Below are 16,708 nucleotides of genomic sequence, written 5' to 3'. Positions count from 1 at the left end.
ATCTTTAAGGCTCTTATTTACCCATCTGTCAAACTTATATAATTTATAAAGTATTTATGTATATATCATACCTGTCGACCCTCCCGTTTTCCCGAGATTCTCCTGTATTTTACAGTTCTATCCCGCTATCATCCCATAAAGATATTTTCCCATATTTCTCCTATATTTTCAGGATCATCCCTATACACAACTCGTACCGCAGAACCACCAGGGGCCGCCCCTTGCTCTTAAATGTGAGTCTGATCTGTGCTTTTGCTTTGTTTAAGCATGAAAACACTTTGAAATAAATATAAAAATGGCGCGATTCATTTCCTTTTCATTACAGGTGTCGTCTCCCGTTCATATGCAATCCTCAAAACAGTCATGTAGCTGTGCATGACTGTCAGCTGATGTGCTCCATAGTTATAAATAGACGCTGTTTCCCGAACGGATTCTGTACACGCGATTTAAAACGGAGCGAAAGTTTGGGTTTTGGGTGCGTGTTTGAACAGACATATACACATAATAAATAATAATAATAGTATCTAAAGATGTTAATCTTGGTGGGTTTTTTTTTCAAACACAAATAATTTCGTCCTAAATGAGCATAAAATTTTAGGAAAGCAATCGAATACTTTCATTTTAACGTTAGATGTGTGCATTTTTAAGTGACACCTGTTATTTAATGTAATCAAACGAAAAAAATCTAAATAAATAAGAGATTCATTCATTGCTCTTTAATCAGAATTTGTAAGTTATATAGTGAAGAAACAGCTAATGAGATTTAATAGCTTGATTCTATGTCATTATAATAGCTATTAATTTTAATAAGATAAACTGTTTGCTAATGTACTTGCTTTTCTACAATAAAACAGCTCCAAATGAACATGTACTATATTAGGGAGGTGGTGATTGGGGGGGGGGGGGGGGGGGGGGGGGGGGGGGGGGGGGGGGGATGGGCATATCCCTTATTTTTACATCCCAATGTTGACAGGTATGATATATGAACATATGTAAGCATACTACCACATTAGATTTTAATTTTAACCTTAACCCCCCCCCAACCCAAAAAAAATAGCGACCAAGAGCATAAATAGTGATGCATACCGCTACATCCAGATTGGCTCCAGCATCAATCAGCATCTGGACTAAAGCTTCGTCTCCAGCCGAGCAGGCGTACATCAGCGGGGTCATACCCTGCCACAGATGCAGAAAAAGAGTTCGACATCTGGACCCAAAACATGATATCAATGTAACGATGTGATGTATCGTTTGGTCTTAGGTGCTGACAGGTGGTGTTAATGTTTGGTTTTGCCGTTCTGATCTCACGGTACCTGGTCATCCATGCTGTTGACACCATCTGGCCCCAGCAACTCAATGGCCTGGCCAATCAGATCAGTGCGGCCGCAGTTGAGCATGCGGAAGCCGAGGTCCAGCTGGAACTTATCTGTGGCGGCTTTGGCATCCAGCCGCCTGAAGGAACTAAAACAGCACTCTGGCCTACAAACGACAGGAGGACAGTTGAAACATGGACAAATGGATCTGATGAAAGTAAATATGGAAAAACGGCGGTGGTGGTGTTCATTACGTGTTTTCATGGGTGGAGTGCCGTATCTTCCTCAAGTGTTTTCAAGTCATTAGGAATAAGCCTGAGGTCTGACCTCAGTGTGAGGAGCACTAAATACCTGAGGTCTGCATAAGGTCTTTGCCAGTGCTTGTATACGGTGAGATGGAAAGTCACATTTATGGAGCAGCGTGAGATCATGTCTAATACATTCAGCTCTGTGACACTTTAAGTGCTTGACTTTTTTTTCAATGTTTAAAAGTCTGTTGACATTATTTAAACATTGATTGAATTAGTCTTCGGGCTTAATCCCACAGAATGTGCTATTCTATTTCAATGCGCTACTTTTACATAGTAAAAGTACATACATAGTACATAGTAGTAAAAGTAGTGCTAGGTGGTTGCTAAGCTGTTTTAAATAGATGCTGCAAGTTTTGCTATCATAAAGTCATTTAGCTTTCCGTTATCACTAGGTGAGTGGTAGCCAACTCATGCTACATAGTTGCTAAGATATTTTGATATTGTTTTTATGCAGTTAATAAACTGTTCTAGATGTTGCTATGTTAGTCAAGCGATTGCTGGGGTATTACTAAGCTGTTGCTTAGCTATTCTGAGATGTTGTTAGAGTAACGTAGACTAACCATATTCCGTACACAATGATGTTCCGTACAGATGACCTTTTAACACCAATCTCTGAAAAATACTTACGAGTCCTGGACAAGCTATATTTCTGTGTAATCTTTGTCGTTTACTCTTTCATTCCCAATCACAATAGAGACTCTCCTACCAAATGTTTCCGAAAGAAATCAGTAAGTTTGCTACGTCCACCCAATGCTTGAAAATAAACAGTGGGCAAGCTTAAGGTGTTGCTTGGGAGGGAAGACATTTAAATCAAGGAAAATATGCATTTGCATTTAAAAATGCATTTGTTTTTGAAATGAATAGTTTGTTATCACATATTGTTAAATAATTTACCTTTTCTTGAAGAAATGTTTTGAAATGGGGATATTTAAGCGTCAGTTGTGATTAAATGACTGCATGGGGCAACTCCGCCAGAGACAGCCTGAAAGACAGGCTTCAAACGCTATTTGCCCATGATCTTTGTGCATTGATGATGTTTATATTCATAAAAGGTCAGCTAAGTTAGCGTTAACTTGCATGAATTTAATGTTTTAATATTTTAAATTGTCACGCTGCAATAAAATAAGCATGATCTAAAACTTAAATGATTGTGAGTTTCTTTCATCGCAAACTTTTCATAAAAAGATATATCATATAACATTAACTTCAAGTTAAACACAATAATAGTATATTCTGCCATAGGTTTTTAATAAGACTAAAACAATACCCATTTTTGTCGGTGAATTAAAGTTGCGCCCTGTACGGAACACTATTTTAAATGTGTATGGAACACCGTTAATACCTATCATCTTCCGTACACATGAAGAGGCGGTACTTTTCCCTCTTTTCTCAAAAACTACTGGTCCATAAGACATCAATCAAAAATTGGATTGTGCAGTAGGTATTCACCCAGAGAATGAACACACAAACATGCTCATCTGGCTTTCAATGATGGAGGAGTGGTTCTTTGAGTGAGCGGAAAGTGTACAGAACATAGTTAGTCTACGTTATAGCTAAACAGTTTCTAAGATATTCTAGCAGTTCCTAAAGTATTCTGGGTGGTTGTTGGGGCATTGTTATGCAATTTTAAGCTGTTCTGACTGGTTGCTAAGGTTTTTTGGGTGATTGTTATTACTAGGGGGTTGTTAGTTCTTTGCCGTGCTGTTTTTTATGCATTTTTTTACTAGAACTGAGTGGAAGCTAATGCATGCTATATAGTTGCTAAGATATTCTGAGTAATTAGATGTTTTTTATGCAGTTAATAAACTGTTCTAGATGTTGCTAAGGTGGTCAAGCGGTTGCTGGGATATTATTAAGTTGTTGCTAAGCTATTCTAAGATGTTGTTAGAGCATAGCTATGCAGTTTCTAAGATATTCTAGGTGTTCCTAAAGTATTCTGGGTGGTTGCTAGGGCATTGTTATGCAATTGCTAAGGTGTTTTTTGGGTGACTGCTATTTAATTGTTATTACTCAGGGGTTGCTAGTTCATTGCCATGCTGTTTCTATGCTTTTTTTTTACCAGTGTACGCTACATAGCTGCTAAGATATTCTGAGTAATCAGGTGTTTTTATGCAGTGAAATAATACACTGTTCCAGGTGTTGCTAAGGTGGTCAAGTGATTGCTGGAATGTTGCTAAGTTGTTCTGAGAGATTGAAAGAGCATTACTATGCCGTTTCTAAGTTGTTCTGAAGTTGTGAAGTGTTGTTATGCAATTGTTAAGCTGTTCTGACTGGCTGCTAAGGTGTTTGGCTGCTATTTCATTGTTGTTACTTGGGTGTTGGTAGTTTATTTCCATGCAGTTGCTCTGGTGTTCTGAGAAATTGTTGGAGCATTACCTTGCTGAAAAAAAAAACAGCTTAAAGCAGCCTAAGCTGGTTGGCTTATTTTAGCTGGTTGCCCAGCCTGATTTTATAGGGTTTATGGCCATTTCCTGGCTGGTTTCCACTCACTTCCAGCCTGGTCTTAGCTGGTCAGGCTGGAAAATGACCAGCTAAAACCAGCTTGTAGACATAGCTGGTTTTGGTTGGGCTCCCAGCCTGGCTAGGCTGGTCAATCTGGTTTTAGCTGGTCATGTCCCAGCCTGACCAGCTAAGACTAGGCTGGAAATAAATTCAAACCAGCCTGAAATGGCCAAAACCACTCTACAACCAGGCTGGTTGACCAGCTAAAACCAGGCAACCTGCCTAGGCTGGTTTAAGCTGTTTATTTTAGCAGGGTAATGTGCATTAGCTGAGCTGTTTTATGTATTGATAAAGTGTTCTGAATGGGGTGCCTGGGCACTGTTATACAATTGCTAAGCTGTTCATACTGGGTGCTAGTTTTGGATGCATCAGGTACTGTTTTAGTTACTATTTTTATCAGTGGTAATTAAGGTACTGCTACTCTGAGTTGTTCTGGGTGGTTGCTAAAGCATTGCTAAGGTTTTTTGGGTGGCTGCTAGTGCATTGATACACTATTGCTAAGCAGTTCTCAGGGCTTGCTAAGGTATTTTGGGTGGTTGATATTGGTAGCTATGGGGTTTTAAGTAATTACTTATTGTTATACATTTGCTAAAGTGTTCTGACTCACTAATTGCAGTTGGATAGGCCCGTGCACCTTTATATAATTCATTTATTTTTTTAATATGTAAAAATAGGTTAAAGGTTAATTTATGCCAAATTTGACCATTAAAAAAAATCTTCAAATTTGTATTTATTTTTTTGCTTTCATCACATTTTGCTTTCACGCATAAAATATAAATATGATCAAACCAAAATGAATGCACAGATTAAAAATTAGTTCTCTGTGTGGACAAAAATTTTGCTAATTGGTCAACCAAGCTTCAAACTGTGCAGCCATTTGTCAGTTTTGCCATCATCAGTTGTGATCAAGTTGTTTTGGGGTTGCTAAAGTGTTCCAAGGAATGATCTATATATACTATCTATAATGTTCTAAATTATAGATAAGTGGTCCAAAGTAGTCGCAACTGCATTGCTATGTGGTTGCTTAGCTTTTCTGAGTACTTAAGTGTTGCTATGCAGTTGTTTACTGTTTTTTATATAGGAAATGTGTAACTTCTTGGTCAGTGCATGTCTAGAAAATTTTCTTTACTTGATTATCATCCACCCAGTGAAAATGTATGCTGGTTGTCAGTCAGAATAGCTTTTTTTGTTGGTTGTCTTACTTCAGCAGTCTAGGCTCACAGTCCAGCCCAGGCAGGAGTAGTCGTGCTGTCTGTCTGACATCATCACTGTCCACCAATAAGCTTCGCCGATGCTCTGCATGGACAATGGCTACACGCATCCACTCCATCAGCGGGGGGAGAAGCAGGAAAGGCCTGGGAATGGCAATAGAAAAGAGTAGAAACTTGTTTTGCTTCCAGTCTATTTATGTTATTAATATTTTATTTATATTTAATGTATATGTTTTATTTTAGTGTTATGGTGTGGATTAGAATGAATCTAATATCTTCATACATCATGTTCTCATTCAGATACACAAGTATATTCGTGTGTGTGTGTGAGTGTGTGTAACAATTCCTTGTGAGAGCTCCAGTTGTATAAAACAAGTTGAGTCACACCACACTAAATCTGCTAGTGTTTTAAAAAAAAAGAAGAAAAGTGCTTGCGCAATGAGAAAGCACAGCTATCACTGAGATGGGCCATGTCTGTCAGCAGCCTGTCATATCAAGGAATTCATGCTGAATGAGATACAGCTGCTAAAAGTGTGTTGTTTTCAGCAGATCGAGCACACTCCCACCAGACACCACACTAGTGTGTTGTTTTATGCAAGCTTCTTGACATAAAGACAGTTATGGGCTGTTTGCTGACCCCCAGATAGAGAGTATACTATGCAATAAAAATCTTGAGTTTTGACAAGCTTCAACACCCATTTTTGTTTATTATCTAAATTGGGTTGTCTGAATGAATTTGACTTGCTTTATAAACTTTACATAACATTGATTTCAGATATACATTGTAAATTACCAGTAGTGTAGAACAAAAAAATAATCACGATTAATCGCATCCAAAATTTGATAAAATTTAAATGTGTGTACTGTATATAATTATTAGGTACAGTACACATATAACTACACACATGCATACATCTATTTGAGAAAATGTTTATTTATCTTTAGATATAAAATATATATGTATATGATACAAAGTGGCGGTTCATTCCGCTGCAGCGACCCCTGATTAATAAAAGGACTCAGCTGAAAAGAAAATGAATGGATAAATGAATGATACAAATTATTTATACATTTACATTTCTAAGGGAACAACACATTGGTGCAGTGGGTAGCTCTTTGACTTCAAAATAAAATAATGCTCCGTCAACCCTTAGTAACCTAAACGTGCACGTCGAGTTCACTGTAATTTAATTAACCAAGGCAGTGCAATTAATTCAGTAAATTAAAATTCAATTTCGATTTTGGCCTCCATGATTATGAAAAACAATAATCGGGATAAAACAGTTAAATATTTATAAAAATTATTATTATTATTTTTTTTATTATTATTTGTGGTAACAATGTCTTTTTGGTACACTGACTTCAATATGTGTAACCACAGTTTCACAACTATTACCATGGTAAAACTATAGTTAGATTTGCCAAACCATAGTTAATTTGTGGTTACCATGGTTGACTATGGTAGCCACAAATTAATCATGGCTCTACAAACACTACCATGGTGTTTGTAGTAAAACTGGTTATACAAATGGAAGTAAATGCACAAAAAAACATGGTTACTACAATTTTACTATTTAAAAAGCATGTTTTTTTTTTAAGGCAGAGGCTCGCTCCTGCTGATAGACATCGCAAGTTCACAGGTACAGTCGCATACTTCTAAAGGTCTGTGGTGAACAACAGCCATTCTCAATGTATTATTAACTGCCTTAACTGTCAGCCTAAAAAGCTATCTGTACCAAAAAAAGGGGAGGTGTATTGTAACTGTTCAGCTACACCACCATCAGCTAGCTGTATTTAGCATCCCAAGTAAGCTGGAACCATGAATTATCATCACCAGGCACTGATACATGTTCAGTATCCCGTTTTTCAAACACTAATCTAATCTTTTTTTTCTAAATAAAACTTAGATAAGAAGATGAGGATCCTCTCAGCTTATAGTGTGGTGTTGTGTTTTGTATCCTTGCCAATCCTGAAAGAAAGTGGGCTTAGAGATAGCAACGTGAAAGTTCATCTCCCACAGCAGGAACACAATGACGTCAAACAAAAAAGCAACGAAGTCCCGCCGAGAGTCTGTCAGCCCAGCAAGACATGCAAATGAGACATACTGAGAGGAGCGTGAAGCTCATTAAACACACAAGATATGCACAACAGAGAAACCAATCTCCTGAGACCCACAGACGTGCTCAGCCACAACAAACAGATCAGCTTTGCTGGTGACAACTTGATGGGAGTCATTTTGTTTCAAAGAAAAAGACAATTCAAAGTCTGAAGTCAGTTTTCAAGTGCGAAACAACAGAGGGTAAAGCTAAATTTAGAGAAGCTATATTTAAATTGTGAAGATTCAAAGACAACACATTAAATTCTGCTTTGTTTGTCAGGTGTTTGCTTTAATCTGGGTCAGTTGATATTGTTTTCTCAGTGTTGACACAGGGAACACTTTTGTGATATTTTCTAAGTGTAATTTAGCTCAAATGTCTTCTGCCTTTTTCTTGAATGTAAACATCTGAAGGAAACTCTATCGACACCTTGTATATGGAAGTTCATTTTGCCGTAAAACTAAAATTATTTTAGTAAACAAAAAGTAAGGCCATGTACACATGGACACAAGTATTTTTATAAACAGTTTTCCCTGCTTTTGTTTTTTAAAAAAAAACAACACTCTGTCCACATGAAAACGCCAAAACACATGATGCATATTAAGGCACGTCAAACCAACAGGTGGCGATAATCACACTTTTATTTTAGGGTTCACACCAAATGGGGAATTTAGTATTTTTTACAAGTAATTGCATAAAGGTCAATGCAAACAGAATCTGTATGTTAAGTCGTGATGTATCAGTGATGTATGAAACACTGTTTCCTGGTCCAAGCAGCTACTCATTTGAGAGAAAATGTTAATTTATGAACACTTTTTAGTCATATCACATGTTAAAGTGAATTTTATATAAAATCATGGTGTATGCAACAGTCTCTGGAATTGGAGCAACACAGACATCAATATTTTAACAACTTTAAAAAAATTAATCACATTCTGGCCATCTGATAATCAGCATCAATATATATATATATATATATATATATATATATATATATATATATATATATATATATATATATATATATATATATATATATATATATATATATATATATATATATATATATATATATATATATATATGTGTGTGTGATTTTCGAAAGCATTACAGCGCTTTGTAAACGTTTATTATTACCATTTGATAAGCCTCCCCATAAAGTTTGATATGGTGGTTTGGACACGGAAGCCGCTTCGTGTGACGTCACACATAACAAGCAGATAGAGGCGGACTACTGTCCAGAGATCGAACAATGTGGATTACCTGAAATGCCAACAATATGCAATACCTTTGCTGCGAACTAGCAAAAAATTGTGTCTTCTGCATTTGGTGTGAACCCAGCCATGTTGGCCAATCAGAAAGGAGAAAACAGTGCACATGCTGATGTCATGAAGTGAAAACTCCGTTCATAGTTTTTGGAAAACACCCTGGCCTGAGTTTTCAGAAAGTTTTGGTTTCAGCCATCCGATTCATCCGCGTAGAAAAAAAAAGTGTGGTTTTGAAAACCCTTGTTCGTGTGGGCAATGCCTAAAACTAAAACTAAAACTATTGGTTAGAAACATTTTCATTAACTAAAATAAATAAAAAAATCACAATTAATGAAAAACTAATGCTAAACGAAACTAACAACAGTCTCTGAAAAACTGAACAATAATTAGGTAAAATAAACAATAGTTTTCAGAATTCCTAAGCACTTATTTAGTGGTGGAAAATCCAGCCTGTCCTCACAAGGAAACGTAACTATTTACATATTGTCAGTTTATTGGCTAATATGTACGAATTCATATGAGTTCAGTTGTATGAAAATGTATAATTTTTAAAAGAAGGTGTGGCCTCAAACCCCACCTCTAAACCAAACCGTCATTGGGTGATGATCAACTCATACTAATTTGTTCAAATGACATCATACAAATCCATATGAATGATGGAATATGAATTGTCCTGCGTTATCATTGAAAAATCTTAGTAGCTGTTAAGAGAAATACCTGTAGATAGTGTTTTACAGCCAAATACATCAGTCAATAGCTTTCAATCACAATCAATTTATTTAATATAAAAGTTGGTCTGAATTAATTATAATTTTTACTTTTATTTGTTGCATTTATATTTCTTCAAACATTTAGTTTATGTTTATTACTAAGAGGTTTGCACAAGAGTTAATGTATGCTGTGCAAACACTAAACTTTGCTCCGGCCGACACTGAAAGTGTTCTGTTAACTCTGTTTTATTACTTAAACTCAAGCTAAATATATAAAAAAACTCAATGTGTTTACAAAATAAAAACTAAACTAAAACTAACAAAACCATTAATGAAATAAGCTAAAACTAAACTGAAGTTTAATAGTATCCTAATAAAAACTAATTTCAAAATTCAAAACGATAATAACCTTGATAACAAGAAAAGATATTATTCATAAAAATGGTTCGATTTAAAAATCACGTGGGAAGTTATTTGGCTAAATATTAGCATTTGCTTAACTGTATCTTTCCAGGCATTTATTCACATTGGTCGCTGTGGTATAAACTGAAAAAAAAAGTCATTCATTTTTTTCTGCAAACAATGGATTTGGGTAGGACATGCCAAAATATCTGATTTTATCTGCCTGTCAGAACAAAACCAAAGATAAAACTTAAAGCGTGGTTTATTTGCAAGCCAGGAGCCGAGTAACACCTAGAGCCAGAAAGATGAGGTTTAGTAACATTTGTTTGACTTGTGGTTGTAGAATCCAAGCATAAGGAAAGATTGTCATGGGAAAGTGAGGGAAGAGGCAGAAAGGAGCATGCTTAACCACTTACATTCACCAAAATAGTTTAGAGAAGCAATTTCAGTTGCCTACTGTATTGATCAAGGGGATTTTCCAAATGCTAAGGCTCTTAAAACTGCTGTTAAGACTAATAGATTGCAGCGTGCTAAGTGTGTTTACTTTAGTTGGTCAAAAGAGGGGGTTGACAGTGTTGGGGGAGTTGATATCTGTAAGTGCATACAAGGATTTGATTGCATATCTGCAAGTGTGTTTTTGTGTGGGGAAAATAGATCAGCCAGTATACTAATGACTCACACAGGAAATGTTTATGGCATTTTTTCATACATTTCATATATTTATTATATACATATGTACTGGATAAGATTTAGTCATCAAGACCACTAAATTATTTGGTAACACTTTACTTGAAGGGGTGTTCATAACACTCTCTAGCCTGATATCATGAGGAAATTTGTCAGTTTAGTAGCTTATTTGTACAAATCCATACAGTTTAGCTGTGCAAAATTGTACACTTTTAATAGGGGGCATGACTTAAAACCCCACCCCTAAACCCAACTGTCATTGTGGGTTGAGCAAATTGTACTAAAATGTACGAATGAGATCGTACAAATTCATACAATTTAACCACTATATATGAATTGCCATGAGATAGCATTGTGAGTACCCTTGTAATAAGCAGGATAACGTAGATCCAGGTGGTGGTTATAGCAGAATAAAGCCCTTCAACCTAATACAACACCGATCCACTTAGGCCGCATTTACACTGCACTGTTCAAGTGACTCATTCCAATTTTTTTCTCCCATGTGGCACAGATCTGATATGGCCCACGTACGTGTAAGCAGGAACAAATCACATGGATTCCGATTTACTCAAATCAGATTAAGACCTTGTTCATATGTGGAAATTTATCCAATATGAATCAGATCTGTGTTCTCGTGTCTGCAGTGTAAGCAGGTAGATCGGATTTTCACCTGTCACTGCAAGTCGTGCATAATTAAAAACCGTAGCGAATGACGTCAAGTCTGACACTTTCGTTTCAGAACAGACTTTAGCAGAGTCCCAAACCTTAAATCTCATACTCGATGACTTAAACAGCTTTTATATTGTCAAATAGCACATGTATTTAAGCATGTTTACGAGAAAGCAAGAGAGTGCAATGTCCGCAATGTAACCAATATAAACGAATATAAAACTAGTGCATATATCACGTGCACGAATCACGCCATGGACACTACATTAAGATGGACAAATGAGAACCTTTCTGTCATAAACTACAGTAAAACACAGGCCCGGATTGGCTAATCGGGAGGACCGGGAGAATTCCCGGTGGGCCGGTCTGTTTTTGGGCACGAGGGCCGGTGTCCCTAGCTGCTTGCACTCTCAGCAGTCGCACTTTTTTCATTCATTTATTTATTAATTTGACCAAAGCCTCATTCTTTTTATTTATTATTTTACGCAGCTCCGCTCTATTTTCTTGCAGCCCCGTGAGCAAAATGCAGACTTCAGGTTAATGATGAAGTAACTATCATTCGACCCCAAACAGTGGCACCTCATTAACATTAATTAACATTAATGAATATTACACCTGCTTAATGATAATTAGATGATTCACTACATTTACAAATCTGACATAATTTGATCAGAAATCTAAAAAGGGGACAAAAAGATTAAGCCATCAATAGAAAGTAATAATGTGGTTAAAGAAGTTTTGCAGATGACAATACTTTTTTCTTCCACATGCACTGGCATAACAGCGCCATTGTGGTCCAGTGGTCAGCATGTTGCGTTACGACGCCGTTTATTGGAGTTTGAACCTCACCTAAGTAATTTATTTTTTGTTTTTTTCTTCACTTTTAGTGTTGAGACATATATTACTGTTTGGGTTACTTATGTAGGTGTACATATTTTATTTTATTTTTTTGTGTGACCATTGTTACAAAGTACTGGATATAATCACATATTGCAGGAAAGCACATTGTGATGTTTTAAAGAATAGTGTTAAAGATTTAGCTACCCTTTAATGTTCTCATATTTATGAAAAACATTTGAAGTTCTAAAGCAGCTGTTTCCTTGAAAAAGAAGAGATAGTGTCATTAGAAACTGAATTGAAAATGACCATATTTTTATATAGTCAGTCGTGAACTGAAGTGGGCTTAAAACTCCTGGGGTGAAAAGGAGTCCCACTCCGGCCCTGGTAAAACGGCTTGTCAAAAGCTGCGAACAGATTACATACAAGAATAGAGAAAAGAGTACTCTTTAATTATCAGCTGTTAGTCAGCGCCCGCTTTTTTTCCCCCGTCCTTGTCGTCTTTGTCGTGTGCTATGTAAATACAGACAATTGGATACAAGTAACTTTTAAAAGATGATCTGAGCAGGCATCAAAAAAATCGGATACAGTCACAAAATCGGAATTGACCATCAAGATCTGCAGTGTAAATGCAGTCTTAATGTCGAGCTGCAGATAACCCTGTCTGGCTTTGTGATTTAGGGCCTATTTGATATAGAGCAAATTATTTGTTGCCGTGCTGGATTGGAGTGGTGGACTGTCATGACAAATGACATGCATCATGAATATGAATGAGATTTTATGCATGCTTATGACTACTGTCATTAAGTGGCATTAGTTCAGTTATGTCATTTTAATTGCATTGGTGACATTTTTTGAGGTGTCTTTGTTATGACCAAATACAACATAACCTGTCAAAACAAGCATTACCAAGACCAAAAAACTTGTCATAAATCTGTCATAAACATGATTGTCATGAGGTCATTATAACTGTGTCATGAATCTTTTTCATCACTTCTTTCAGTGGAACAAAATTAAAATGTCATTAATTTTTTTTATTAAATATGTCAAGGGTGTCACGGTGGCGCAGTGGGTAGCACGATTGAACATATGGGTGTTTCCCAGTGTTGGGTTGCAGCTGGAAGGGCATCCGCTGCGTAAAACATTTGCTGGATAAGTTGGTGGTTCATTCTGTTGTGGCGAAATAATTAATAAAGGGACTAAGCTGAAAAGAAACTGAATGAATGAATAAATGTGTCAAATATTTTTTATCAAATAATTTTATGACAACGTCATTACAGTTTTTCTCAGTGGCTTTGGTGCATTTCTCAGTACTATTTACATTTGCACAACAGTTAATGCATTTCTCAAAACAAATAATACACACTGCAAAACCTAGTTGATAACCTGCAAAAGCATGTCACTTGCTCAAAATGGATAGCTCATTCCTCAAAAGCAAGTATTCATGTCAATGAAAGTGTCAGTGTCATCAAGATGAAAAGTCCTGACACCATTGTTTATGAACAAGATAGTCAAATGGCTTGGTCATGTTTTCATTATGACAGTTTTTTCTGTATATTTTTATCAATGCAAAAAAGACACGTCCTGAAACTGCTCAAGACAGCACTATATACTATTTGCACAGCCATTTGAAAACTACAAAAAAGTTAGAAATGACTGCATTTAGTAAGGTATCTGAGTACAAGACACTGAATATATATGTTTCACATTTTTATTGCATTTGCTCTTTGCATTTCTACTTTATTCACAGCATTGTGCAAAAGAATAAATACAACAAACATAAACTTCATTTGGGAAGAGCTGTGCACAACTGTAAAAATTATTGAAACTTAACCTACAACATACATAGGTCTGTAAATCATTCATGAAATCGTTCCATTTAGAAGACATTTTCAGGAAAAAAAAACATGTTTATAAAATTTGCTTGACAGATTTTGACAACTAGTTCAACATTTTTGTATATAATGACTTATGTAATGAAATGACTATTAGTTTTATATGAAATGACTATTCAACATTCACAAGTTTAGTTGTTTAGTGTAGTTAATTTTGACTGTCATGACATAACCAAATGATAATGTTATAAAACAGCAGAGAGTTGTATGAAAGCAGTTGATGCATGTCCAAAAGCATTTGCAATTTGTTGGAAGAAATGAGAAACTGCTACTATAATGTGCACAAATGACTAATTGTTTTGAGAAATGCATTGACTGTTGTGCAAATGTAAATAGTGTTGTGAGATATGCACCAAAGCCACTGAGAAAAACTGTAATATTCAATGACATTTTAATGATAAATTCAATTTGAACTACTCTAGTTGAGGTCAATAAAATATTAATGATGCTTTTCTAAAATGTGTTACCCAATTATAATGCTATTCTTTCAATCATGTTTATGCCATATTTATGACAAGTTTTGTTGTTTTGGTAATGTCAAGTTGTCATGACAAAGATAAAGACAAGTTATGATGTATTTGGTTATGTCAAGTTGTCCTAAAAAGGATATCTCAAACAAAGTCTCCTTTTGAATTTAATATGACATAACTGAGCGAATAAATGCTCTGCATTAAAAGCTCATTATTATTCATGAATTTTTCTATCATTATTACAACAATTTCATATAACCTTATGAACACCCCTTTCATATGAAGTATTACTGATGAATACATTTTTTTAAAATTTAATTAAGTTATATTTCTTTGTATTTAATATCCACTCATTTAAATCATCTGAGGAAGACCATCCATTTGTATGATGCTGGCACTTCTGGCAGCTATTTAACAGCTACTGTATATGTACAGCAGTCAAATCCAAACACACAACTATGCCTGCAAGCTATTTTCCTTCATGAAACAACAAATAAGAGACACATAGAATGCTAGTACTACAAGTATCAGCCACAATTCCAGACACATTTACTCAAGCTTTAACTTCTGACACACAGTCCACTCCTCTGACCTTCTCTCTTTTATGAATGGAAAACAAAACCAGCATGAAATTTAAGCTCCTCGACATTTTTACAACCTTGGCTTTGTTCTCTTGTCAAAGTGTTTTGCTAGTGTAAAACAAACGTCTTTCTGTGTCCTTCTGTCTCTTGTTCCTTTGGCCCCTGGGTCGCACCTCAACAATGACCCGTGCTTCTGATTCAAGGGCTCAAGTTCAACCTATGGCCTTCGACCCGAAATCCAATCTCAGTTTCAGCTTACATCAAAGCTTGGCTAATCAGGGCTTGTGGAAACGGTATAGCACTTTGGGCTAATTTGGCAGACCATAGCATGCTCAGGCTTTTACGCACGTGTTAAAGCCTCAAACATGACTAGATTACACCAGAGATGTGTAACAGTGATTAAGAGTTCACTATTGGCAGTAGATGGCAGTAGATGATGATTAATCTCAGCATTACTTTAAATGGGTGCATTATTATATATATTTGATTGAATCCAAAATCATGTGTACATAGTAAAAAACCTCTTAGCCCACCTTTGAGATTTTATCAAATGGTCTTTTTATACTGATAAGCGACTGTTTAATGTATGTTATATAAGCAGCAGTTTCACAACATCTTACTTCACGGAATAACTGCATGTAGATTTTACTTTACTTTATTTACTTTATTTTATTTCTATTCTTACCATTTTTATGTTTGTTTTTATTTCTCTTATAATTGTTTCTTTTATTCCTGTTTATGTAAAGCACTTTGAATTGCCACTGTGTATGAAATGTGCTATATAAATAAACTTGCCTAACTTGCCTAGATTAATTAATGCTCTAACATTTATTTTTTTCATTTTATTTTTTTCAAAATAGTTTTATTTATTACTGTTTTTCTTGAAATATTTGGGTAAATAGGGTTGGTCATTGGTTAGCACTGTCGCCTCACAGCATGAAGGTCACTGGTTCGAGCCTCGGCTGGGCTAGTTAACATCTATGTGTGGATTTTGCATGTTTGCGTGTGTTTTCTCCAGGTGCTCCGGTTTCCCCCATAGTCCAAAGGCATGGCCTATAGGTGATTTGGGTAAACAAAATTTTCCATAGTGTATGAGTGCATGTGTATGAGTGTGTATGGGTGTTTCCCAATGCTGGGTTGCAGCTGGAAGGGCTTCCGTGGCATAAACATATGCTGGAATAGTTGGCAGTTAATTCATTTCTGCTGAAATAGAGACTAAGCCGAAGGAAAATTAATGAATGGGTAAATATACCAGGTAGATATTAACTATAACCTCTTGCAATATCTAAATTAATATGTTTGCAATAACTCTAATGCAGTTTCTAGTTCTAGAATTATTATATGAATATTTATTTGAAGAACAACAATGCCTAAGAGCATCTTTTTGTATATACAAGTATTGGCCCTCCTGTTAAATTTTTATTGTATTTTTAGATATTTCAGGAGAATGAAAACAAAGAAAGCGCCATTTTTAAAAACACAGCCGAGACATTACATCGTAGTAATATATACTTATAATAACAAGCCATGGTCGACCCGAGCTCAAACAAAACTTGTCGTCCTCTTGAGAAACAGCCACAAAGCAGAACAAATTCTGCTGTGTCCTGTTGTTATTTACGAGCCTGTCTAAAAGTGCAAGTGGTTTCACTTTCTCCAGAGAGCTCGCCGTGTATCTACATTTGAAATAACGAACTTTTTGAGCTCATATTAATAACATGCTTGTGATCATTGAAGCGCTCTGAAATCCAATCCTTTC

At 35.8% G+C, this 16,708-nt stretch overlaps 1 protein-coding gene across 1 annotated transcript in view; it reads right to left on the bottom strand.

Annotated features, from left to right (window-relative positions):
- abtb2b (ankyrin repeat and BTB (POZ) domain containing 2b) overlaps positions 1–16,708 on the bottom strand; it is a 90,226-nt gene that overhangs the window by 15,763 nt on the left and 57,755 nt on the right. The window contains exons 4-6 of the mRNA XM_056451609.1: positions 5,329–5,481; positions 1,314–1,479; positions 1,087–1,176 (exon numbers count right to left, since the gene is read on the bottom strand). Coding sequence (XP_056307584.1) covers positions 1,087–1,176; positions 1,314–1,479; positions 5,329–5,481 — 409 coding nt within the window. The remainder of the gene's footprint in view (positions 1–1,086; positions 1,177–1,313; positions 1,480–5,328; positions 5,482–16,708) is intronic.

This window comes from Danio aesculapii, chromosome 25 (genome assembly GCF_903798145.1).
Source record: "Danio aesculapii chromosome 25, fDanAes4.1, whole genome shotgun sequence".
Classification (NCBI taxonomy): Eukaryota; Metazoa; Chordata; class Actinopteri; order Cypriniformes; family Danionidae; genus Danio; species Danio aesculapii.
This window is presented reverse-complemented; position numbering and strand designations above follow the sequence as displayed.